The following is a 25,251-nucleotide window of genomic DNA, read 5'->3' on the forward strand; positions in this document are numbered from 1 at the left end:
GGTCATTTGGCGACAGAAGGAGCTGTTTCAACTTGTAGCTCTCCGATTGAGGCAAGGATATTCCACACCACAACCTGAGAACATTTTACAGGATCCAAGATTTCCATTAATCTTGAGAGCCAGTTTGGTGTAGTGGTTAAGAGCTTGGGACTCTAATCTGGAGAGCCGGGTTTGAGTCCCCACTCCTCCACTTGAAGCCAGCTGGGTGACCTTGGGCGAGTCACAGTTCTCTGGAGCTCTCTCAGCCCCACCCACCTCACAGGGTTATTGTTGTGGGGTAATAATAACACTTTGTAAACCGCTCTGAGTGGGCATTAAGTTGTCCTGAAGGGCGGTATATAAATCGAATGTTTTTTTTAAAGAAATTTTTATTGGATTAGAAATATTTTAATGTCCATTACAATCAATTTCCTTTAAATATTCCAATTCTAACCCCCTCCCTTCCCCCCCTTTTGTTGACTTCCAACAGTTCTCCAACCCCTTATCTATTTTCCCCTACTCATTTCAAACTTATTTTACCTATTAAACATATACTTTCACTCTCTTCTAAGCTTATCTATTATATCACAGTGCTGTCTCATTTCCCTTTCCATTTAACTTAACAACTAAATAATACATTTCTGGCATATATTCTTCAATAATCATTTTGGTAACCTGTGCTCTATCTTACTCATTCTGATCTCCTCTATATTGAACAAACAATTTGTTCCTCATTATACATAACTTTAAGTACATTATAAACATTGCATACCTTCAATATAGGTCAATCAATTTAACCCATACTCCATATATTACTCTTTGCTTCATATATCTTATCTTCATACTATTTTAATTGTCTAGTTTCTCCATTATGCAACTCTGTCAGAAATAATCAATCACTTTAACTGTACTTTAAATATATACTTTAAGCATAAGTCAATCAATTTGACCCATATTCTGTATGTTACTGTATACTTTCCCCTCCTTTCTTATATTCATTCGTTTTGATTATATAAATTCTCCATTATACCATTATCTGCCAGCGATGAAATTAATCAGTTTCTATCCCTATAAATCTTATAATGACACCACTATTACTTCATATATATATAATAGTCAAATAAAATAATTGCTTAGAAATTTTTCAATTAACTCTCCCCCCCTCCCCCCGGTATAGTCACTTCTCTCTTCTTTTGTTATATTTCAGTAATTTTCAAACTGCCACAGTTCTCCTCCCACCTCCCATTTTTTCACCAAGTATTGTTTCAGCTTCTCCCAATCCGTGTTAAACTGTCCTGGATCAAGGTCTCTCAATCTTCTTGTCATTTTGTCCATCTCCGCCATGTACAGCAATGTATAAATCCAGTCCTCGATAGTTGGCACTTCTTGTACTTTCCACTTCTGCGCATACAAAAGTCTGGCCGCTGCTGTCATGTAAAATAACAATGTCCTGTATTGTGCTGGAATGTCCTCCATTCCCAAGTTCAGTAGCAGGAGTTCTGGGTTCTTATTAACTTGAAATTGTAAAATCTCACTTATTACTCTTATTATTTCCCCCCAGTACTGCCTAGCTACCTCACAAGTCCACCACATGTGATACAAAGATCCCTCATGTTTTTTACATTTCCAGCATTTATTAGACATATTCAAGTTCCCTAGCGCAATTTTCTTTGGTGTCAAATACCAACGATAAATCATTTTATAGACATTCTCTTTAATATTGGTGCATGTTGTGATCTTCAACGTGTTTTTCCACAAGTATTCCCACGCCTCCATTGTTATTTCTTTATTAAAGTTTATAGCCCACTTCACCATTTGCACTTTAACTGTCTCATCTACAGTGTACCATTTTAGCAACACCTTGTAGACCTTAGAGATTTCCTTTTTGTCTTCTTGTAAAATTACTTCCTCTAATTCTGAGTTCTCCATTCTTATCCCTCCCTTTGCACAGTCCGAGTTGTAAAGATCTCTAATCTGTCTGTATTGAAACCAGTCATAGTTTGATGACAACTCTTCTTGCGTCTTTATTCTTAATTTTGAAAGGTCTGTTCGTGTTATTTCCTTGTATGTTAAACATTGTTGTTCATTGTCAACGGTTCTCGGGTCTATTACTTCGTAAGGAACCACCCAAGAGGGAGTTCCTTCTTGTAGGTAATTTCTGTACTTCTTCCAAATTGTGAAGAGGCTTTTGCGGATATAATGGTGCAAAAACATAGAGTCTGCTTTTACTTTTTCATACCACAAATATGCATGCCATCCAAATATTTTTTTATATCCCTCTAAGGCCAATAATTTACAATTCTTCAAAGTCATCCAATCTTTCAACCACACCAAGCAGATTGCATCATAGTAAAGTCTTAGATTGGGCAGTTGCATTCCACCTCTCTCTTTTGCGTCCTGTAATACTTTCATTTTCACCCGAGGCTTCCTGCCTGCCCAGACAAAGTCCGATATTTTCCTCTGCCATTTTTCAAACTGTTTGGAGTCCCGGATAATTGGTATCGTCTGTAACAAAATCATCACTCTTGGCAACACATTCATCTTAACTACTGCAATTCTTCCCAGCCATGACAAATTCAATCTATTCCATTTAATCAAATCTTGCTCTATTTGAGTCCACAATTTCTCATAATTATTCTTGAACAGATCTATATTTTTTGCAGTCAGTTCAATTCCCAAATATTTCACCTTGCTTGTTACTTCACAGTCTGTTATTTCCGTTAGTAACTGTTGTTTTTGTTTAGTCATGTTTTACATAGTATCTTTGATTTCTTTTTGTTTACATAAAAACCTGCCAGATCTCCAAATTCTTAAATCGAATGTTGTTGTTGTTGTTGTTGTTGTTGTTGTTGTTGTTGTTGTTAGAATGGAAACCACAGAAACTCAGAATAGATGATGTAACAGCAATATAACTGCATTGGAGGCATATCACAATTGCAAGTCCGTATCACTTTTTGTAGCACTTTGGCATATCCCTGTTCCCCTGTGCTGAGACTCATGTGACAAGGTTGTAAGAATAGTCTAACAATAACAGACACTCCCCACACACACACCTGCCAGCCGGAAGTACAATTCCAAGGGTTCCCCATAGAGAAATTATGACTAGAGATGGGCCCAATCCCAAAAAAATTAACGATCTAGCTGATCGTGGATCGGCACCGGCAATGATCCTGAATGAACGATGCACATCAATCATCTCCCGTTCCCGATCCGTGGATCATGGATCATGGAGGCCAAAGCGGGGCATGCTGCTATTCCCAGCTATGTGGGAAGGTGGGTGCTGGCGGTGGCTGCCGGGCCTGGCGGGCACGGGGAGACAGTGATGAGCCGCCTCCCCTCACAGGGCAGGGGGGTCTGGCTGCTCACCAGCGGCACCCCCCATGTGCCCACCCGCCAAGCCAAAAAGGAGTGCACTGGTGAGAAAAGAACAGTGAGTGATGCCGGCAGCATCTATGTTTGTGTTTGGCTGTCTGTGTTTGGCCGTCAGAGCTGCCAATCAGGGTTTGCAGGGATGAGATTGGAGTGCCCGTGGCTACAGAACACCCCCTTCTCCCTCCCTCCCCTGGGTGTCTTCTCCCAACTTGTGACTGCTTTGGTGCTCTGTGCCTGGAAGGAAGTCCTGCTGATCAAGGAAAGCTGAGCTTCCATTCGAGTTTCCAGGGTGACAGAAGGAGGGCAAAGAGAGCTCAGGCATTCCCCTGGCTCCATTGCCAGGGAAATAGATTGCTGGCACCTGAGTGTCTGGTTTCCCAATCCGAGCTCAATACAGGCCCGATCTAGGCCCCTCCCGATCGCTGGATCATTGGCCATGGACAATCATGATCCGCTGATTCACGATTGCGTGATTGCCATTATCGTGGGGTTTTTTGGATCATAATACGGATCGTGCCCATCTCTACTTATGACCATACATGCTATAAATATGCCCTGGGTGTTTTATGCAGAGAACCAAGGTACCTATGGTCTTGCCTTCAAGTCTTTTGATTTCCTGATGATATGATCAGGCCAATTCTAGGATTTGGGGGGTGGAGAATCCATTTCTTGTTTCTTATTATTCCTTTTTAACAAAACTGGTTTGGATAAAACAATAGAATCTGGGAGCCCGAGCATATTCCTGAAGGAACTGCAAAAGCTTTCTTTAAAACAAAAATAATGGAGAGTGGCTGCAGCATTGGCACCATCTTACGATGAAAAATTAGATCACCGAAACTCTCCCATGTCCTCTTGGCTGCAGCCAAGAAATTCAGGGTTAAGCTACAAGTGACGGATGACACTTGAACAGCAAGTGTATTTCTCCCTGTTCACTTGCATTCCACTCAATCCACTTGCCGTTCAAGTGTCATTCGTCACTTGTAGCTTGGCCCCCAGTCTCACGCCAGAGGCCGATGGTTGTCCCTCCCTCTTTATAAATGATGCCGTCTCTGATTCTTAAATGTTGTGCTCTCACATGCGTACTGTCCCCTCCTTTTATGTCTGTGATTTATGCAAAGATGAGCTCACTTTTGCTTCCTATCTAAACCCTCATATACACTTCCTGGCTCAGGACACAGAAGGCATTTGAACTCTAGTCCAGTTTTCCGCTATGCCATCCTTTTTGCCAACACTCATTTTATTGGCTATCTCCCCATGTATGTTGACCATTAGATTTTAATTCTTCCCTTCATTATATTTGGCTTCCACACAATACCTGTAAGCTACTGCGATTCCTACCACAACCATCTCTCCTTTTCTCTTTTCCTACTAGGTGTCTTTTCGCAAGTGGTTCTAACCCAATCAGATTCTGTGGTGAAAAAACCAGGAGAATCCCCTAAATTGTCCTGTGCTGGCACTGGATTTGATATTAACAACTACTATATGCAGTGGCTCCGGCAGAAGCCTGGCAAAGGAGTGGAATGGCTTATTCAGTACCTTCGTCCTGGTGACAGCTACAACTGGTATTCCTCTGCAATCCAAGGGCGATTCACAGCCTCCATGGACAGCTCTAATTTCTATCTGCAAATGAACGACCTGAAAGTGGAGGACACGGCCGTGTATTACTGTGCAAGAGGCACAGTGAAAAGCATCCCATTAAAGCCCAGGCAAAAACTCTTTCCTGCGTTAACTCTGGGGTGAAGCTACCAGAGGGGGTGCTAGAGAGTCACAAATAAGAAGCTCTGTCTAAATGTTAAATTAGAGCAAGTGAAAATCTACTAAGCATTTCCTGGATGATTCTCATGAGGGCATGACGCTCCTGAAATTTTACTACAAACAACTCTGGCTAAAGTATCAGATCTCCATTTTCAGCCCTGAAACCTTGCTGCAAACCTTACTGTGCAATGCAGTTCAGAACAACCTCACAGGGGGTTGTGCAAAATGTTGCCATACCTCTACTGGCAAACCCCAGAGTCTTTGGGAGTAGGCTATGATGAGCATCATGTCGCCCAATGAATGGACATCATTTCCAGGCAAAGACCCAGAAGGGACATCACTGCATTGTCTCAAAACTCTAGCAAATTCATGAATGTCCAAGGGAAACAGAGACATTTGCGGGATTCCTAGTCCGCCCTCAACATGGTGACTTCACTCCCTGGTCTTTGCACAGAAGTGATGTCAGTGCATTAGTCAACATCATTTTCTCCCCATTTGTACCCTGTTGATCCACTGGGGGGCAGCAGAGGGGAGAGGAGCAGTGGCAAGAGACACCCTCAAACCCTCTGCCATAGTGTGCAAGTACACCAACACAGAAGGGGGGTATTAAGCTTCAAACGAGTACAACAACAAAACCAAAAAAGCACACCCAAGACGGAGAGAATTTCAACCATGAACAGTAGTGAAAAGTGTAAATACAATATTTCATCAAGGTTATACGTTACTATACAAAAGTTTTCAATACAACATCCTAAGGACACACAAAATCAAGGCAGTATACATATATGTCAAATGAATGCCAACACAGTCCAGAGGAAAACAAGGCAGTATTGCTGAGAAGATAGTCCGTCCAAATACAATCAATAAGCTTCCCAAGTACGCGTGATAAGATGGAGTACGCTGTGCATCAAGGGGCAAACACCCATAAAGCTGCTGCAAGGTATGGCTTGAGCTGCTGCGAGAGGAAGGCAACGAGCGTCAGCCGGCCAAAAAATTCCTTTTTCTCGTTTCAGACCTGAGGGTCCTTCTTCAGGCCACCATATATTACAAAATCAAATCAACAATTCATTTTCCAACAAGTCATATCCGTGTGTGTCAGGCAAAGCATTCCAGTCTCATTCTCAAATTTAGCCCACAAGTCAAAGCCAGGTAAGATATTGGCTTTTGTCCCCTCTTCCCCCTCTTGAAACAGCTGCCATAGTCATATCTTAGGAAACAGAGGAACTGCTGATAGGACCAGTCCTTTCAGAAGAAGGGAGACGTACTCCAGATGTGCTTGGTTAATCTTCCTGCTAACACCAGAATTGGACCCCATTTGTCAGGGTAGGTAGCCACAACCCAGTGCCCCAGGGCTTTCCAGGCCAGCCCCCAATGTCCAATGCACCCCTTGCCTGCAATGTAATTGCTGGGTCTGCTTTCTAGAGATTGACCAGCAACCCCCACCCATACATCCAGTTTCAGCCAGAGGGCCTTGGGGAGAGCAGGGGCATGGTGGAAATGAATCAACACATCAAGTTACTCCAGGTGGCTGCAGCCAAGACATCCAGTCTCATGCCACAAGCCAATGGTTGCCCCTCCCTCTTCTTAAATGACACCATTTCTGATTCTGAAGGGTTGTTGTGATCTCACATAAATACTATCCCCTCCTTTTATGTTTGTGATTTATGCAAAGACAAGCTCACTTTGGCTTCCTATTTAAACCCTCAAAATTTATTCATCTCATAGACACCTCCTGGCTCAGGACAAAGAAGGCATTTGAAATCTAGTCAGTGTTCCGCTATACCATCCCTATTGCCAACACTGGTTTTGTTGGCTATCTCCCCATGTACGTTGGGCATTTATATTTTAATTCCTTCATTATATTTGGCTTCCACACAAAAGCTGTGAGCTCCTGATGTTACTACCTCAAACATTTCCCCTTTTCTCTTTTTCTACCAGGTGTCATTTCGCAGGTGGTTCTGACCCAATCAGATGCTGTTGTGAAGAAACCAGGACAATCTCGTAAACTGTCTTGTGGTGTCACTGGATTTGATATTAACAGCTACTATATGGAGTGGATCCGGCAGAAGCCCGGCAAAGGATTGGAATGGCTTGTTCAGTATGGTAGTCCTAGTTCCAGCTACAATTCTTATTCCCCTGCAATCCAAGGGTGATTCACAGCCTCCAAAGACAGCTCCAACTTCTATCTGCAAATGAACAGCCTGAAAGTGGAGGACACGGCCGTGTATTACTGTGCTAGAGAGACACAGTGAGCGGGATCTCATTGAAGCCCAGGCAAAAACCCTTCCCTGCATTAACTCTGGTGAGAAGTTGCCAGAGGGGGTGCTGAAGAATCACAAATCAGAAACTCTGTCCAAATGTCAAATTAGAACAAGTGAAAATCTACTAAGCATTTTCTGGATGATTTTCAGGAGCACATGAACTTCCTGAAATTTTACTACACAGAATTCTGGCTAAAGTATCAGATCTCCATTTTCAGCCCTGAAGCCTCACTGGCAACCTTATTGCACAATGCAGTTCAGAATAATCACACAGGGGCTTGTGAGAAATGTCTCCATACCTCTGCTGGCAACCTCCAGAGCCTTTGGGAGTAGAGCATGATGAATATCATGTTGCCCAATGCATGAACATCATTTCCAGGTAAATACTCAGAATGGACATCACTGCATTGTGTCAAAGCTCTAGCAAATTCATAAATGCCCAAGGGAAACAGAGAAATTTGTGGGGTTCCTAGACCTCCCTCAACACGGTGACTTCACTTTTTGGTCTTTGCACAGAAGTGACATCAATGCATTAGTCAACATTTTTTTCTTTTCATTTGTACCCTGTTGATCCATTGAAGGGCCGCAGAGGGGAGAGGAGCAGTGGCAAGAGACCCCCACCCATCATTAGAACTTTATCATTAGAACTCAGTAATCATAATGAAACTTTCTTTTTTTGCTCTAAGGGCCAAGCTACAAGTGACAAATGACACTTGAACGGCAAGTGTATTTCTCTGTGTTCACTTGCCCTCCACTCAATCCACTTGCCGTTCAAGTGTCATTCGTCATGTGTAGCTTGGCCCTAAGTTCACATGGCAAAGAATCATTTGGTTAATAAATCAGTAATCTTCTTTTGGTTTAATCTTGTGCACTGTTATTCTGTTCTAGAGTGCTTTTTTGGACTGTGGTCCCTTATTCACAGTTAGAGATGGGCATGATCTGGGTTATGATAAAAAAAACCCATGATAATGGCAATCTCCCAATCGTGACCTGGTGGGTCGTTGTCTTTTACGGCAAACGATCCAGCAGTTGGGACTCTGGGGCGATCATGATAGGACTGGGAAGCTAGACATTCAGGCGCCAACAATCTGTTCCCCTGGCAACGGAGGCAGGGGAATGCCTGAGCTCTGTTTGAAACTTGATAATATTTCCCCTAGCGAGGAAAAGCTCTTCTCAGTGTTAACTCTTTCAAAAACCCCAAAAACAGCTATCAAGTTGTTTTGCACTCCTCTTCTGAGTCCGTTCAGTGCTGAAAGAGTTAACTGAAAAGAGATATCTCTCTCCTCCTGGCTTCTCAGACCAGTGCCTGCTTTTTGCAAGAAGTTGGTATGTGATTTGATGATTCATTTGTGTTTTTCTTATTTAAAAAACCATAGGATCCACGAGGATCTGTGTGGATCCTGGTTTTGCTTTCTTCCTGTTTAAAATATGCTTTTGGAAGACTGGCTGCTTGCTTTTAAAATTGGGTGGGATGTAGGATTCTATCCCTGCTTTTTTTTTTAAGCTGGCTGAAACTTGTTGACGGGGTCTCTCTCTCTCTCTCTCTCTCTCTCCCTCTCTCTCTCTCTCTCTATTTGGAGAGGCAGGGATGGGTTAAAAACTTTTTCCCCCTCTGCTCTAAGTGCGTGTGTGTGTGAGAGACATAGAGAAAACATCGCTCCCTGAGGGGAGGCGGCTAGTTGCCGGGTTAAAAACTCCCCCCCCCTCTGCTCTAAGTGCATGCATGTGTGTGAGAGAGAAAACATCCCCTCACTAAGTGGAGGTGGCTCGTTGCCAGATTAAAAACTTTCCCCCCTCTGCTCTAAGTGTGTGGGGGGGGAGGGGCGCCCCTCCGATCCCAGATCCCAGATCCCAGATCGGAAACGGGACTTGATCGGAGTGAATCAGTGATCTGGACTCTTCACCAGCGTGGATCCATGAACAGCTTGATCGGTATTTTTTTTTTGGATCGTGCCCATGTCTATTCACAGCCTATTTAATTAGCAAGGCCACCCCCCTTCATGCCATTTCTCCCTGCCAGTTCTTACACCCAGCTCCATCTCTGCTTTTTCATCTGTATTGAATACCGCCCCTCCTTCTGCCCTCACCCCACTGAGATCTTTTCAAAAGTATGCTCCTCTCTTCCTTAACCGTTGCAGTCCATAATCTCAGGAATCATACCAACAGCAGTCGATCCATACTGATCTCCTGCTCCACAATTCCCCCACTGGAGAAACACTGAAGTATGTTTGTGGTCAGCAACTGACAAGTTTGTTATTCAGATCCAGTCTCCTGAGAGTGGGTGAGTGGCCCACCCACCAGCTGCAAAGAGGCAACGACTCCCAAAGTCCCCTCTTACCCCTCTTGAAACAGTTGCCATACTCATATCTTAGGAAACAGAAGAACTGCTGATAGGATCAGCCCTTTCAGAAGGAGGGAGATGTACTCCAGGTGTGCTTGGTTAATCCCACTGCTAACACCGGAATTGGACCCAATTTGTCGGGGCATGTAGCCACAACCCAGTGCCCCAGGGCTTCCCCGGCCAGCCCCCAGTGATCAATGCACCCCTTGCCTCCACCGTGATTGCTGGGTCTGCTTTCTAGAGACTGAGCAACAACCCCCACTCTGACATCCAGTTTCAGCCAGAGGTCCTTGGGGAGAGCAGGGGCCTGATGGAAATGAAACAGTAGATCATATAACTCCAGGAGGCTGCAGCCCAGAGATCCAGTCTCATGAGAGAGGCCAATGGTTGTCCCTCCCTCTTCGTAAATCACATCATCTCTGATTCTGAAGGGTTGTGATCTCACATGAAGAGCTGGCCCTTCAATGGGCGAGTAGTGCTGCCAATGTACCAAAGATCACATTCACAAATTATTAAATATACCAACCCAGCTCTATACCAAGTGGAGCAACTATGTAAAGTAATAGAGTGTCCATTCTTTAGGGTATTGCTCTTCTCTGATAAAGATAAGGGACATATTTTACACTGTCCACAGGGGTAGTGTCTGGTAGTTTTCTGATTGTTTACTCGAGCTTTAAGATTGATCCAAGTGAAGAAAGCTCATCTCTCCTTCTTAAATGATCTTTATATTTCATAGGACACAGGGGGAAGAACACTTATGCAAATCCCTTCTGCAGTCAGTGGGAACAGAACGAGTTCAAAAGGAAGCTGAATATACACTTCTGTTCCTAGTTGAGCTTCATCTTTCCTGCCAACTTAAGCAATTCTATTCATTTACATCATGGAACGAACTATATTTTTCTTATTTTTCTTGGTGACGGCTCCAAGATGTAAGAAAAAAGATACTCTATGAGAATTTTTGAAATACTGGTAAAATTGTATTTGTGGTTATGTGATATGCTGAATTCACTGCAATGTTTTCTCTTTCCAAGGGGCCTTTTCGGATGTTCAGCTGGTATCATCTGGACCAGGAACGGTGAGACCTGGGGAGAATCTCAACCTGGTCTGTAAAGTGACAGGATTAACCATCAATACTCAGCATTATTATTGGGATTGGATCCGTCAGCCTCCTGGGAAAGGTCTGGAATGGGTTTCCAGAATATACCCTTATGGTGGGAACAAGTGGTACAACCCTTCTCTCCAAAGCCGTGCAATCATTTCTTCGGACAACTCCAAGAACCAGTTCTCCCTCCAGCTGAACTCTGTGACAGCTGCAGACTCTGCTCTGTATTATTGTGCCCAAGAAGCACAGTGAGGCAAGATGTATGGGAGGTGCATCAAAAAAGAGGAACACACATTTTTAGTTTTAAAATGAAGCAGGCGTTCACTTTACAAACTTTTACCCATGCTCCCTTTAATGTTCATGCACACAACCACCACATGGATCTTAATGAGTCTTCTTCCATAGTTCAAATTAGAGGAAGACAGAGTTGTAAGTAGGGGTGCAAACAGGTATATAAATGTATATGCTCCTGCTCAGGTACCTTAAGCAACAATCACTTGGTAGCAAGCGATAATGGGGTGGATGTTGCCCTCGTTGCACCACTCCACTGAACAAAGTTTATTCATCTGTTTCTTAAAATGTCCATCCCCCAACTTTTCTTTGGTATAAATTTGAGGTCTTGTCCAGTCTAAGAAATATTCCTCCACCTTAAGAGACTTTTTGTTTGGAGGAAAAACCACTATGGTCGGAGGAAGACTAACAGAGGAGGGTTGGATGTGCCATGTCACCAACACGCATCATTTGCTGATTTCTGCAGACCAAAGACACAAATGTTATTTTCCTGGTCAGTTGGCAACAGGAGGAGCTGTTTGAATTTGTAACTCTCGTATTGAGGCAAAGATATTCCACACCACAATCTGAGAACATTTTACAGGATCCAAGATTCCCATTAGAATGATAACAACACTAAACCAGAATCACGTAAAAATGTAACAGCAATATAACTGCAATGGAAGCACAAGCACATCATAATTCCAAGTCTGTATCACTTTTCGTAGCACTTTATCTTATCCCTTTCCCCTGGTTCTGAAACTTATGTGAAAAGTTTGTAAGAATTTTCTAAGAATAACAACCCCCTCACACACACACACACACACAGACTCACACACACCTGCCAGCCAGAAGTCCAATTCCAAGGGTTCCCCATAGAGAAGTTATGGTCGTTCAAGCCAATTACATACATGCTGCAAATATGTCCTGGGTGTTTTACATTGAGCACCAGGCATAAACCAGTCCAGGATTTGGGAAGGTGGGGAATCTGTTGCTTGCTTCTTATGATTCTTTTTTAACAAAACGGTAGGGGTAAAACAATGGAATCTGAGAGCCAAAATATTCCTGAAAGAACTGAAAAGCATTCTTAAAAAAATAATAATAATAATGGAAAAATTGGCTGCAGCTTTGGTACCACTTGTCATTGAAACTCTCTGATGTCCTCTTGGTTGTAGCTCAGAGCTCCAGTCTCATGCCGCAGGCCAATGGTTGTCCCTCCCTCTTCATAAATAACCCCATCTCTGATTCTGAAGGGTTGTTGTGACCTCACATAAATACTGTCTCCTCCTTTTATGTCTGTGATTTATGCAAAGACAAGCTTACTTTGGCTTCCTATTTAAACCCTCAAAAGTTATTCATCTCACATAGACTTCATGGCTCAGGACGACGAAGGCATTTGAAAGCTAGTCCAGTTCTCCGCAATGCTGTCCTTATTGCCAACACTCATTTTGTTGGCTATCTCCCCATGTATGTTGGGCTTTTATACATTTTAATCCCTTCATTATATTTGGCTTCCACACAAAACCTGTGAGCTCCTGCTGTCCCTGTCTTAACCGTTCCTTCTTTTCTCTTTTCCTACTAGTTGTCCTCTTGCAAGTGGTTCTGACCCAATCAGATCCTGTGGTGAAAAAAACAGGGGAATCTCATAAATTGTCCTGTGTTGGCACTGGATTTGATGTTAACAGCTACGTTATGCTTTGGATCCAGCAGAAGCCCGGCAAAGGATTGGAATGGCTTGTTCAGTCAGTACTCAGTACCTTTGTCCTGGCGACAGCTACAACGCTTATTCACCAGCAATCCAAGGGCGATTCACAGCCTCCAAGGACAGCTCTAATTTCTATCTGCAAATGAACAGCCGGAAAGTGGATGACAAGGCTGTATATTACTGTTCACAACATACAGTGTGAAGGATCCCATAAAAGCCCAGGCAAAAACCCTTCCCTGCATTAACTTAGGTGAGAGGCTACCAGAAGGGGTGCCGGAGAATCACAAATCAGAAGCTTCTAAATGTTAAATTAGAACAAGTGAAAATCTACTAAGCATTTCCTAGATGATTCTCAGGAGGGCATGAAGCTCCTGAAATTTTACTACGCACAACTCTGGCTAAAGTATCAGATCTCCATTTTCAGCCCTGAAACCTCGCTAGAAATCTTACTGTGCAATGTAGTGTAGAATAACCACACAGGGTCTTGTGAGAAATGTTTCCATACCTCTGCTGGCAATTCCCAGAGCCTCTGAGAGTAGGGCATGATGAGCATCATATTGTGCAATACATGAATATCCTTTCCAGGTGAAGAACCAGAATGGACATCACATTGTGTCAATGCTCTAGCAATTTCATAAATGTCCAAGGGAAACAGAGAAATTTGTGGGATTCCTAGACTGCCCTCAACACGGTGATATGAACACATCATTCAACACCGTTTTCTCCCCATTTGTACCCTGTTGATCCATTGGGGGGGCAGCAGAGGGGAGAGGAGCAGTGGCAAGAGACCCCCCCCCCCAAACCCTCTTTATCATTAGAATGCACTAATCATCATGAAATTTCCTTTTTTTGCTATAGATACGCATGGCAAAGAATCATTTGGTTAATAAATCTGTAATCTTTCTGTGCTTTAATCTTGTGCACTGTTATTCTGTTCTTGAGTGTCAGGATACAGAAGAAGGTTCCTTGGGAGCAAGGAGCAGGAGACACCCCGGTCACTGGCCAGCTGGGATCTTGATCCAGAATTAATACTATCTCTTCCTCACACGGACTTTCTGGTTTGGGAGACGGAGTCCACCTCTTCTATCCTTCAACTGTGGGCCAAGCTACACATGACGAATGACACTTGAACGGCAAGTGGATTGAGTGGAGGGCAAGTGAACAGGGAGAAATACACTTGCCGTTCAAGTGTCATTTGTCATGTGTAGCTTGGCCCTATGTCAAGCTTAGCCTGGATCTCATGCATCCCTCCACTACATCAGACTTACTGCCAATACGTCTTGCGCTCTCTGTCTCCCTGTGTGTGTCAGGCTTTAGTGTTTTTATACCATGCATCACTCAATTGTTGGTACTTAGTCTGGATGCATAGCTCCTGATTCTTCTCCTAGCCTGGGAAATGAGGCAAAGCATTGCAGTCTCATTCTCAATTTTAGCCCACAAGTCCAAGCCAGGTAAGAGTTTGGCTTTTGGGCTGTTCTACTTCTGTGGTCTCTTATTCACAGCCTATTTAATTAGCAAGGCCACCCCACTGCCTGCCATTTCTCCCTGCCAGTTCTTACTCCCACCTCCACCTCTGCTTTTTCCATCTGCATTGAATACCACCACCCCTTTGCTCTCACTCCTTCAAGAACTTGTCAAGATTGTGCTCCTCTCAGTCCCACAGTCTCAGAAATCGTACCGATAGCAGTCGATCCATACTGATCTGCTGCCCCACAAATCCCCCAATGAAGAAACACTGAAGTACGTTTGTGGTCAGGAACTGACACGTTTGTGTTTCAGATCCAGGCTCATGAGGATGGGTGAGTGGCCCACCAGCTTCCCCCTCTTGAAACAGCTGCCATACTCATACCTTAGGAAACAGAAAAAATGCTGATAGGATCAGTCCTTTCAGAAGGAGGGAGATGTACTCCAGATGTGCTTGGTTAATCTCACTGTTAACATCAGAATTGGACCCCATTTGTCAGGGTAGGTAGCCACAACCCAATGCCCCAGGGCTTTCCAGGCCAGCCCCCAATGACCAATGCACCCCTTGCCTCCACTGTAATTGCTGGGTCTGCTTTCTAGAGATTGAGCAACCACCCCCACCCCTACATCCAGTTTCAGCCAGAGGGCCTTGGGGAGAGGAGGGGCATGGTGGAAATGAATCAACACATCAAGTTACTCCAGGTGGCTGCAGCCAAGACATCCAGTCTCATGCCACAGGCCAATGGTTGTCCCTCCCTCTTCATAAATGACAGCATCTCTGATTCTGAAGGGTTGTTGTGATCTCACATAAATACCGTCCCCTCCCTTTATGCCTGTGATTTATGCAAAGACAAGCTCACTTTGGCTTCCTATTTAAACCCTCAAAAGCTATTCATCTCATATACGCTTCCTGGCTCTGGACGAAGAAGGCATTTGAAATCTAGTCCAGCTTTCCGCTATGCCGTCCTTATTGCCAACACTCATTTTGTTGGCTATCTCCCCATGTATGTTGGGCTTTTATACATTTCAATCCCTTCATTATATTGGGCTTCCACACAAAACCTGTGAGCTACTGCTGTTCCTGTCTTAACCGTTCCTCCTTTTCTCTTTTCCTAACAGGTGTCCTCTCACAAGTGGTCCTAACCCAATCAGAGTCTGTGGTGAAAAAACCAGGAGAATCCCATAAACTGTCTTGTGCTGTCACTGGATTTAATGTTAACAGCTACTATATGGAGTGGATCCGGCAGAAGCCTGGCAAAGGATTGGAATGGCTTGTTCAGTACCTTCGTCCTGGTGACAGCTACAATGCTTATTCCCCTGCAATCCAAGGGCGATTCACAGCCTCCAAGGACAGCTCTAATTTTTATCTGCAAATGAACAACCTGAAAGTGGAGGACACGGCTGTGTATTACTGTGCAAGGCACACAGTGAAAAGGATCCCATTACAGTCCAGGCAAAAACCCTTCCCTGCGTTACTTTTGGTGAGAAGTTACCAGAGGGGGTGCTAGAGAATCACAAATCAGAAGTTCTACCTAAATGTTAGATCAGGGCAAGAAAAAATAAATTAAACAGTTCCTGGGTATTTCTTAAGTGGGCATGAAGATCTAGAAACTTTACTACACACAACCCTCGCAAACATATTAGATCTTCATTGAAGGCCCTGAAACCTCAATGGAAATCTTACTGTGCAATGCTGTTCAGAACAAACTCACAGAGGCTTGTGAGAAAGGTTGCCATACCTCTGCTGGCAACCTCCAGAGCCTTTGGGAGTAGGGCATGATGAGCATCATGTTGCCCAATGAATGGACATCCTTTCCAGGTAAAGAAGACCCAGAATGGACATCATTGCATTGTGTCAATGCTCTAGCAAATTCATAAATGTCCAAGGCAAACGGAGAAATTTGTGGGATTCATAGACCGCCCTCAACAAAGTGACTTCACTTCTTGGTCTTTGCACAGAAGCGATACCAATGCATCATTCAATGTTATTTTTTCCTCATTTGTACCCTATTGATATATTGGGGTGCAGCAGAGGGGAGAGGAGCAGTGGCAAGAGACCCCCCCCCAAACCCTCCACAGTAGTGTGCAAGTGGCAACTTTATCATTAGAACTCACCAACCATAATGAAACTTTTTTTGCTATAAATGCACAAGGCAAAGAATCTGTTGGTTAACAAATCAGTAATCTTCCTGTGGTTTAATCTTGCGCACTGTTATTCTGTTCTAGAGGGGCCGGATGCAGAAGGGTTCCTCAGGAGCAAGGAGCAGAAGACACCCCGGTCACTGGCCAGCTGGGATCATGATCCTGAATTAATACTGTCCCCTCCTGTTATGTTTGTGATTCATGTAAAGATAAGCACATGTGTTTCCTATATAAATCCTCAAAGTCTCACACAGACTTCCTGGTTCAGGAGACGGAGTCCACTATGTCAGAGCCAAGCTACAAGTGATGCTGTACACAGGTTGGACACTTGTCAGCTTCCCTCAAGTGTAGGCATCCTGATCTTGCAGCTGTAATGGAGAGCCAAGCTGTAAAACTAGGATGCCTACATTTCCCATCAAAACTTGAGGGAAGCTGACAAGTGTCCAACCTGTGTACAGCGTCACTTGTAGCTTGGCTCTCAGACTTATTGCCAATATGTCTTGCATTGTCTGTCTCCCAGTGTATGTCAGGCTTTAGTATTTTTATTCCACGTTTAACTACATTTTTGATACTTAGCCTGGATGCCTAGCTCTTGATTCTTCTCATAGCCTGGGAAACGAGGCATAGCATTACAGTCTCATTCTCAATTTTAGCCCACAAGTGAAATCCAGATAAGAGATTGGCTTTTGGACTGTTCTGTTTCTGTGGTCTCTTATTCACAGCCTATTTAATTAGCAAGGCCACCCCCCTGCCTGCCATTTCTCCCTGCCAGTTCTTACTCCCAACTCCATCTCTGCTTTTTCATCTGCATTGAATACCACCCCTCCTTCTGCCCTCACCCCACTGAGATCTTGTCAAGATTGTGCTCCTCTCTTCCTTAACTATTTCAGCCCACAGTCTCAGAAACAGTACCAATAAGCAGTCGATCTATACTGATCTGCTGCCCCACAAATCCCCCACTGGAGAAACACTGAAGTGCGTTTGTGGTCAGCAACTGACAAGTTTGTTTTTCAGATCCAGTCTCATGAGGGTGGATGAATGGCCCACCAGCTGCAAAGAGGCAACAATTCCCACTGTCCCTTCTTCCCCCTCTTGAAACAGCTGCCATAGTCATATCTTAGGAAACAGAAGAACTGCTGATAGGATCAGTCCTTTCAGAAGAAGGGAGACGTACTCCAGATGTGCTTAGTTAATCTCCCTGCTAACACCAGAATTGGAGCTCATTTGTCAGGGCATGTAGCCACAACCCAGTGCCCCAGGGCTTTCCAGGCCAGCCCCCAGTGACCAATGCATCCCATACCTCCACTGTGATTGCGGGGGATGCTCTCTGGAAAGTGAACAACCACCACCACTACATGTAGGGCTCTGGGGAGAGCAGGGACATGGTGGGATTGAATCAGCACAGCAAGTTGCTCCAGGCACCTGCAGCCAAGAGATCCAGTCTCAGGCCACAGGCCAATGGTTCTCTCTCTCTCTTCATAAATGACACCATCTCTGATTCTGAAGGGGTTGATCTCACATGCATACTGTCCGCCCTTTTATGTCTGTGATTTATGCAAAAAAAAAGCACGCTTTAGCTTCCTATTTAAAACCTCAAAAGCTATTCATCTCACATAGACTTCCTGGCAGAGGGCACAGAGGCAGGCGAAAATCTAGTCCAGTTTTCCACCATGACGTCCTTATTGCCTACAATCATTTTGTTTGCAGTTTCCTCATGTATGTTGGACTTTTTACATTTTAATTCCTTTCTTCATTACATTTAGCTTCCATGTGATAACCATCGTCTGCCTCTGTTCCTATCTTAACCATTCTTCCTTTTCTCTTTTACTACCAGGTGTCCGCTCACAAGTGGTTGTGACCCAATCTGATTCTGTCATGAAAACACCAGGAGAATCTCACAAACTGTCCTGTGCTGGCACTGGATTCAATGTTAATAGCTACTGGATGCACTGGATCCGGCAGAAGCCTGGCCATGGACTGGAATGGCTTGTTTCTTATTATACCTCTAGCAGCACCAACTATTATTCCCCTGCCATCCAAGGGCGATTCACAGCTTCCAAGGACAGCTCTAAGTTCTACCTGCAAATGAACAGCCTGAAAGTGGAGAACACAGCCGTGTATTACTGTGCAAGACACACAGTGTGAAGGATCCCTTTAAAGCCCAGGCAAAAACCCTTCTCTGCATTTACTTTGGTGAGAAACACAAATCAGAAACCCAGCCAATAGGGTCTGCTTGTGGGCTAAAGGCTTTTCACTGTGCCTGCCACCTCTTTTCCTGACCAGTAATGTGAGAATAGCCACTTGCCATTGGAATTTGGCAGGTTACCTTCAAATAGGTTCCCTGTCTTACACTCTAAGAGCCAAGCTACAAGTGACGCCTGACACAGGTTGGACACTTGTCAGCTTCCCTCAAGTTTTGATGGGAAATGTAGGCGTCCTGGTCTTGGAGCTGTAATGGAGGGCCAAGCTGTAAAACCAGGACGCCTACATTTCCCACCAACACTTGAGGTAAGCTGACTAGTGTCCAACCTGTGTAAGGTGTCACCTGTAGCTTGGCTCTAAGTCTCAACTGACAAGTTTGTGTTTTAAACCCAGCTGAGAAACCTCCCACTGCAAAGATGCAGCAATTCCCAAAGTCCTCTCTTCCCGCTCTTGAAAGAGTTGCCATACACTGTTGATAGGATCAGTCCTTTCAGAAGAGGGTACATCCAAAAAGAGGAAGACAAATTTCTAGTTTTGTTTACCATTTATATCTTAAGTGTTAGAGGACGAAGCCACTTATAACTGAGCAGGCGTTCCTTCGCAAATACGTTCCCATGCTCCCTTTAATGTTCAGTTCATGCACAAAACCATCTCAAACGCATAAAAAACTTAAGGGTTCTGCTGCCACAGCTGGAAGGAGTGGAAGAAATGAGTATGTGTGTGTAGCAGACTCCAAACAAAGTAATAAACTTTGCTCAGTAGAGTTGTACGATAAGGGTAAGATTCGTCCGACGATCACCTGCTACCAAGTTCCTGCCCTTCTACTCTGATGGTTAGGAGTGCTTCCTAAAGAGTGAATGACCACCCCCAGCTCAGACGTCCACCTTAATCCAGATGACCCTGGAGAGAGCAGGGGTGGATGAAAATGAATCAGCAGAGCACATTGATCCAGTAAACTGCAGCCAAGAGATCCAGTCTCACGCCACAGGCCAATGGTTGTCCCTCCCTCTTCATCAATGACACAATCTCTGATCCTGAAGGGCTGTGATCGCACATGAATGCTGTTCCCTCCTTTTATGCCCATGATTTATGCAAAGTTAAGCGTACTTCTGCTTCCTATTTAAACTCTCAAAGGTGCTTCATCACACCCAACTTTCAGGAGGACACCGAGGCCAATTGAAATCTAGTCCAGATTCCCGCTATGCCATCCTTCCTGCCAACACTCATTTTGTTGGCTGTCTCCCCATGTATGTTGGGCTTTTGGATTTTAATTTAGCTTCCATGTGATAGCTCTCGTCTACCTCTGTTCCTATCTCCACCATTTCTGCTTTTTTCTTGTCCTACTAGGTGTCCTCTCACAGGTCGTCCTGACCCAATCAGATCCTGTCGTGAAAAAACCAGGAGAATCCCATAAACTGTCCTGTGCTGTCACTGGGTTTGATATTAACAGCTACTATATGAGCTGGATCCGACAGAAGCCTGGAAAAGGATTGGAATGGCTTGTCCGGTATTATCGTCCTGGTGACAGCTCCAATGCTTATTCCCCTGCAATCCAAGGGCGATTCACGGCCTCCAAGGACAGCTCCAACTTCTATCTGCAAATGAACAGCCTGAAAGTGGAGGACACGGCTGTGTATTACTGTGCAAGAGACACAGTGAGCAGGATCTCATTGAAGCCCAGGCAAAAACCCTTCCCTGCATTAACTCTGGTGAGAAGTTACCAGAGGGGGTGCTAGAGAGCCACAACTCTGAGTCCCTTGTGGATGATGAAGTAGGACAGGTGGAAATATATTAAACACTTCCTGGCCATTTCTCAAGGGACCATGAAGAGAGAGTCAATTAACAACACTCAACTCTGGCAAATGTATTAGATCTTCAGTTTCAACCCTGAAACATCACAGGGATCTTACTGTACTGTACAGTTCATAAAAATGCCACAGGGGCTCATCTGATGGGATTGACAGTCATCTACTGGCTGCCCCTGGGAGCTTTGGAGGGCAGGACATGTTGAGCATTACATCGCTCAATATACCAATGTCACATCCAGCCAAAGACCCTGAAGGAACATCACTGCATCATGTCAATACACTAAGAATTTCAGAAATCTCTAAGATAATCAGAGACATTTGTGGGATTCCTAGATGCTGCCCAGCATGTTGACATCACTTCCAGGTTGTTGCATAGAAGTGATATCAGTACATCACACAACATCATTTTCTTCCCCATTTATGGCCATCTCCATGTCTTACCAGCCTCCAGAACGTTGCACAAAACACCCAGAAGATAGCGTCTTCTCATGCAAAATCGCGCCAGGAAGACGGGATGTCGCACAAAATGCCCGGATGATAGCATCTTCGTGGTGCGATTTTGCACAAGAAGACGCTATCTTCCAGGTGTTTTGCGCAATGTTCTGGAGGCTGGTAAGATGTGTGGAAATGGCCTATTTCCTTTTGATCCATCGAGGATCAGCTGAGGGGAGAGTAGTGGCAGGAAATCCTTCTCCAGAAGCTGGAAAATAGCAACCCTATCATTAGAAGTCATTCATCATAAACATGGCATCATACACATGACAAATAATCAGTTGGTTAATACATTTCGGTTCTTTCTGAGGTTTAATATGGTTCATGCTGGATCTGTGCTACAGTAGCAGGATGCTGGCAGAGCGTTCCTCAGAAGCAAAGGGCAGGAGGCACATAGGTCATTGGCCGGCTGTTTTTGGCAACATGCTGTGCCAGGCATTGGCATGCCGTGCCATGCCATGCCATGCCATGGAACACCTCCCCACCCACGTTCGCTGCTCCCCTCCTCACCTCTAGCAGCACATGTTTGAGGTTTATGCGGATGCATAAACAAGAAGACTCGTCACATGTTGGTCAATATGAAGCAGCTACACCAGTAATGCATTCCAAGAGAGGAAAGAGGCTTAAGTAGTCCTAGAAGGAAGATTGCTCACCTGTTCCAAGAGTTACTTCTGGGCATTCATAGAATCATAGAGTTGAACGGTACCTCAAAGGTCATCTAGTCCACGCCTTTGCACAATGCAGGAAATGCAAACTAATCCTGCAAGTACTTAGAGATACCAGGGCCCAGCAAGGAGGTAAAGAGTAAAAACAAGCTGGCCACTTCTTCTGCACGGACCTGTGTGATCACAAGCCAGTAATCTGCAATGATACTGATAGGACTTGGGAGGGGGGTTTCCCACTAGCCCCATTCAGAATGAAACATGAGGCCTGTGTGGGCAGAAGTGGGCCAAGTTCCTGTGACAGCCCAGCCAGTAGGATTTCCCTGTGGGTGAAAGGTTTTTCACTGTGGCTGCCACCTCTCTACCAGCCTCAGGGCAAGCAATGTGGGAATGGCAAACTGCCACTGGAATTGGGCGGGTTCCCTTCAAGCAGGATTGGTCTGGGAAGGAGAGTTACCTGTTCCCCATTGTCCGACATGGTTAAGAGAGACTTTACGTAGGTCTCAAGTGACAAGTTTGCATTCCAAATCTAGTCCCATGAAGGTGCTGAGCAGCTGAGCAGCCACAAAAAAGGAAATAATTCTCAAAGGTCCCCTCTTCCAAGAGTTGCCATACACATAGCTTAGGAAACAGAATCAGTGCTGGTAGGATCAGTCCTTTCGGAAGAAGGGAGATATGCTCCTGGTGGACTTGGTTAATCCCATTGTAAACACTAGACTTTCCAGGGCAGATAGTCCTGATCCACTGCCCCTTGGCTTCCCAGGCCATTCCCAAGTGACCAAGGACCCCTTGCCTCCACCGTGATTGCTGGGGCTGCTCTCTAGAGAGTGATCTACCACCCCCATCCCACACATCCAGTTTCAGCCAGAGACCCTAGGGTAGAACAGGGGCAGGAGGAGAAGGAATAAGCAGAGCGAGTCACTCCAAGTGACTGCCTGCAGCCAAGAGATCCGGTCTCATGCCACAGGCCAGTGGTTGCCCCTCCTTCTTCTTAAATGACACCATTTCTGATTCTGAAGGGTTGTTGTGATCTCACATGCATACTGTCCCCTCCTTTTATGTCTGTGATTTATGCAAAGACAAGCTCACTTCGGCTTCCTATTTAAACCCCTCAAAGCTATTCATCTCACAAAGATATCCTGGCACAGGACATTACAGGCATTTGAAATCTAGTCCTTCTTTCCGCCATGCCGTCCTTGCTGCCAACACTCATTTTGTTGGCTGTCTCTCCATGTATGTTGGGCTTTTAGATTTTTAATTCCTTTCATTATTATATTTGGGACCCAACAATACCTGCAAACTCAACAATTGCTTCCTTTTCTTTTTCTAACAGGTGTTCTCTCACAGGTGGTTCTGACCCAGTCAGATCCTGTGGTGAAAAAACCAGGGGAATCCCATAAATTGTCCTGTGCTGTCACAGGATTTGATGTTAATAGCTACTGGATGAGCTGGATCCGGCAGAAGCCAGGCAAAGGATTGGAATGGATGGTTAGCTATTACAGTACTGGTTCTGGATACAGTTCTTATTCCCCTGCAATCCAAGGCCGATTCACAGCCTCCAAGGACAGCTCCAGTTTCTATCTGCAAATGAACGACCTGAAGGTGGAAGACACAGCTGTGTATTACTGTGCAAGGCATACAGTGAAAAGGATCTCATTAAAGTTCAAGCAAAAACCTTTCCCTGCATTGACTGTGGTGAGAAGTTATCAGAGGGGGTGCTAGAGAACCACAAATCAGAAGCCCCTTGTGGGTGTTAAAGCAGGATACGTGGAAATATATTAACCACTTCCTTTTTTCTCAAGGGGGCATGAAGATTTGGAAACGTTATAATGCACAGCTCTGGCCAATGTATTAGATCTTCATTGATGGCCCTGAAATCTCACAGGAACGTTACTGTACAATGATTCAGAAAGATCTCACAGGGGTTCATGGGACAAGTTTGCCAGACCTCTGCTGGCAACCCCCAGAGTACTTGTAGGTAGGGCATGATGAGCATGACATGCAATGCATGAGCATCATTTTCAGACCCAGAAGGGCCATCACTGCATTGCGTCAATGCTCTAGGAAATCCATAATCTCTAAGGTAGGGTCATAGCAAAGTGTTGGAAATCTGCAGAATTTTTTTATGATTACATCATCGGTACTCTGAGTTATGGAAAATAGCTATGGCAGAAAAATTAACATAAGGTAATGCTAAAATGTCAGATTTTTATGAATCACGGCATGAACGTATTTCACATACGAATCTGAAAGTTATTCAACATCAACATTTGAGCCCTTCCTCAAATTATGGGAAAGGAATCAGCTGTGAAGCATATAACGAAATACTTTAGAAAGAAAATCTCCTGTGCCATTAATGTTTTCCTATCTTAGATACATCTGGAAAGATAAATTTGAAAAGTGTATTGAATATTATTCCCTCTCTCAAATAACTCGATTCATCATTGTCTACTTTGTTTATTTTCGATGTGGTGACATGGTGACATGATACTTTTTGGTTTTGTAAAGAAGTCTTATCAGTCCTTCAATCAACATGTTTTTCTGCCCGGAAGAAATACCTGAAATTGAAGAATGGACAAGGAAATTGTTGTACATGGCTGAAATGGACAAACTAACAAGAAATGTGAAGGAGCAATATCCAGAAGCATTTTTGGAAGATTGGAAAAAGTTGAAAAAATACATGGAAAAGAAATGGAATGTTAAGGGACAATTATGGTCTTTTGAGGGGTTGTAAAGAAATAATTAAGATCTTTACTAATAATAAGAAAAGAACAACTTTAGTATAGAAATAAGGTATTATTAATAACGGGGGGTTGGAGTGCTGTTGGAAGTCATTATTGAAAAGGGGGGAGGGGTGGGGGAATATATACAGGGAAATTGAAATGGAATGTATTTGTACTTGAATTTGATTATATATTGACCCATCCAATAAAAACCTATTAATTAAAAAAAACATATTTTTCTCCCCCATTTGTCCCCTGTTGCTCCATTGAGGGGCAGCAGAGGGGAGAGGAGCTGACGAGAAGAAGCAATTCTCAAATTCCCCTCTTCCCCGTCTTGAAAGAGCTGCCATACACATATCTTAGGAAACAGAAGCACTACTGTTAGGATCAGCCCTGCCAGAAGATAGTAGATGTGCTCCAGATGTGCTTGGTTAATCCCACTGTTAGCACCAGAATTGGAGCCCATTTCTCAGGGCAGGTAGTCATGAGCCAGTGCCCCAGGTCTTCCCAGGCCAGACCCCAGGGACCAATGCACCCTTTGCCTCCACTGTGATTGCCGGAGCTGCTTTCTAGAGATTGAGCAACCACCTCCACCCCACACATCCAGTTTCAGCCAGAGGGCCCTGGGGAGGACAGGGGCGGTGGGGGGGGGGAGAGATGAAGCAGCAGAGCAAGTAGCTCCAGGATGCTGCAGCCCAGAGATCCAGTCTCATGCCACAGGCCAGTGGTTGTCAGAAACTTTATTGGCATTGGAGATTTTTTTGAATCTCCCAAATAGTATAGCAGAAGGGAGCACATTAAAACAGGCCAACATAAATGCCCTTTGAATACAGGGATTGATTAAACAGGAAAAATACTCTGCCGGTGCATCATTAAATGGAAATGGAATCCCCCAGTGGTTGTCCCTCTCTCGTCATAAATGATATGATCTGACTCAGAAAGGTTGTGCTCGCACATGAATACCGCCCCTCCT

At 44.4% G+C, this 25,251-nt stretch overlaps 2 gene segments (V, D, J or C); both read left to right on the plus strand.

Moving 5' to 3' along the window:
* The first annotated feature begins 19,753 nt into the window (after positions 1-19,753).
* LOC129339966 (Ig heavy chain V region-like) lies at positions 19,754-21,442 on the plus strand. The segment is given in 3 exon segments: positions 19,754-19,840; positions 19,941-20,248; positions 21,410-21,442. Coding segments are annotated over 3 exon segments (387 nt in total).
* Positions 21,443-22,698: 1,256 nt separating this feature from the next.
* LOC129339967 (immunoglobulin heavy variable 3-11-like) lies at positions 22,699-23,277 on the plus strand. The segment is given in 2 exon segments: positions 22,699-22,788; positions 22,889-23,277. Coding segments are annotated over 2 exon segments (435 nt in total).
* Positions 23,278-25,251: the final 1,974 nt, after the last annotated feature.

Source organism: Eublepharis macularius, chromosome 12, assembly GCF_028583425.1.
Source record: "Eublepharis macularius isolate TG4126 chromosome 12, MPM_Emac_v1.0, whole genome shotgun sequence".
Lineage (NCBI taxonomy): Eukaryota > Metazoa > Chordata > Lepidosauria > Squamata > Eublepharidae > Eublepharis > Eublepharis macularius.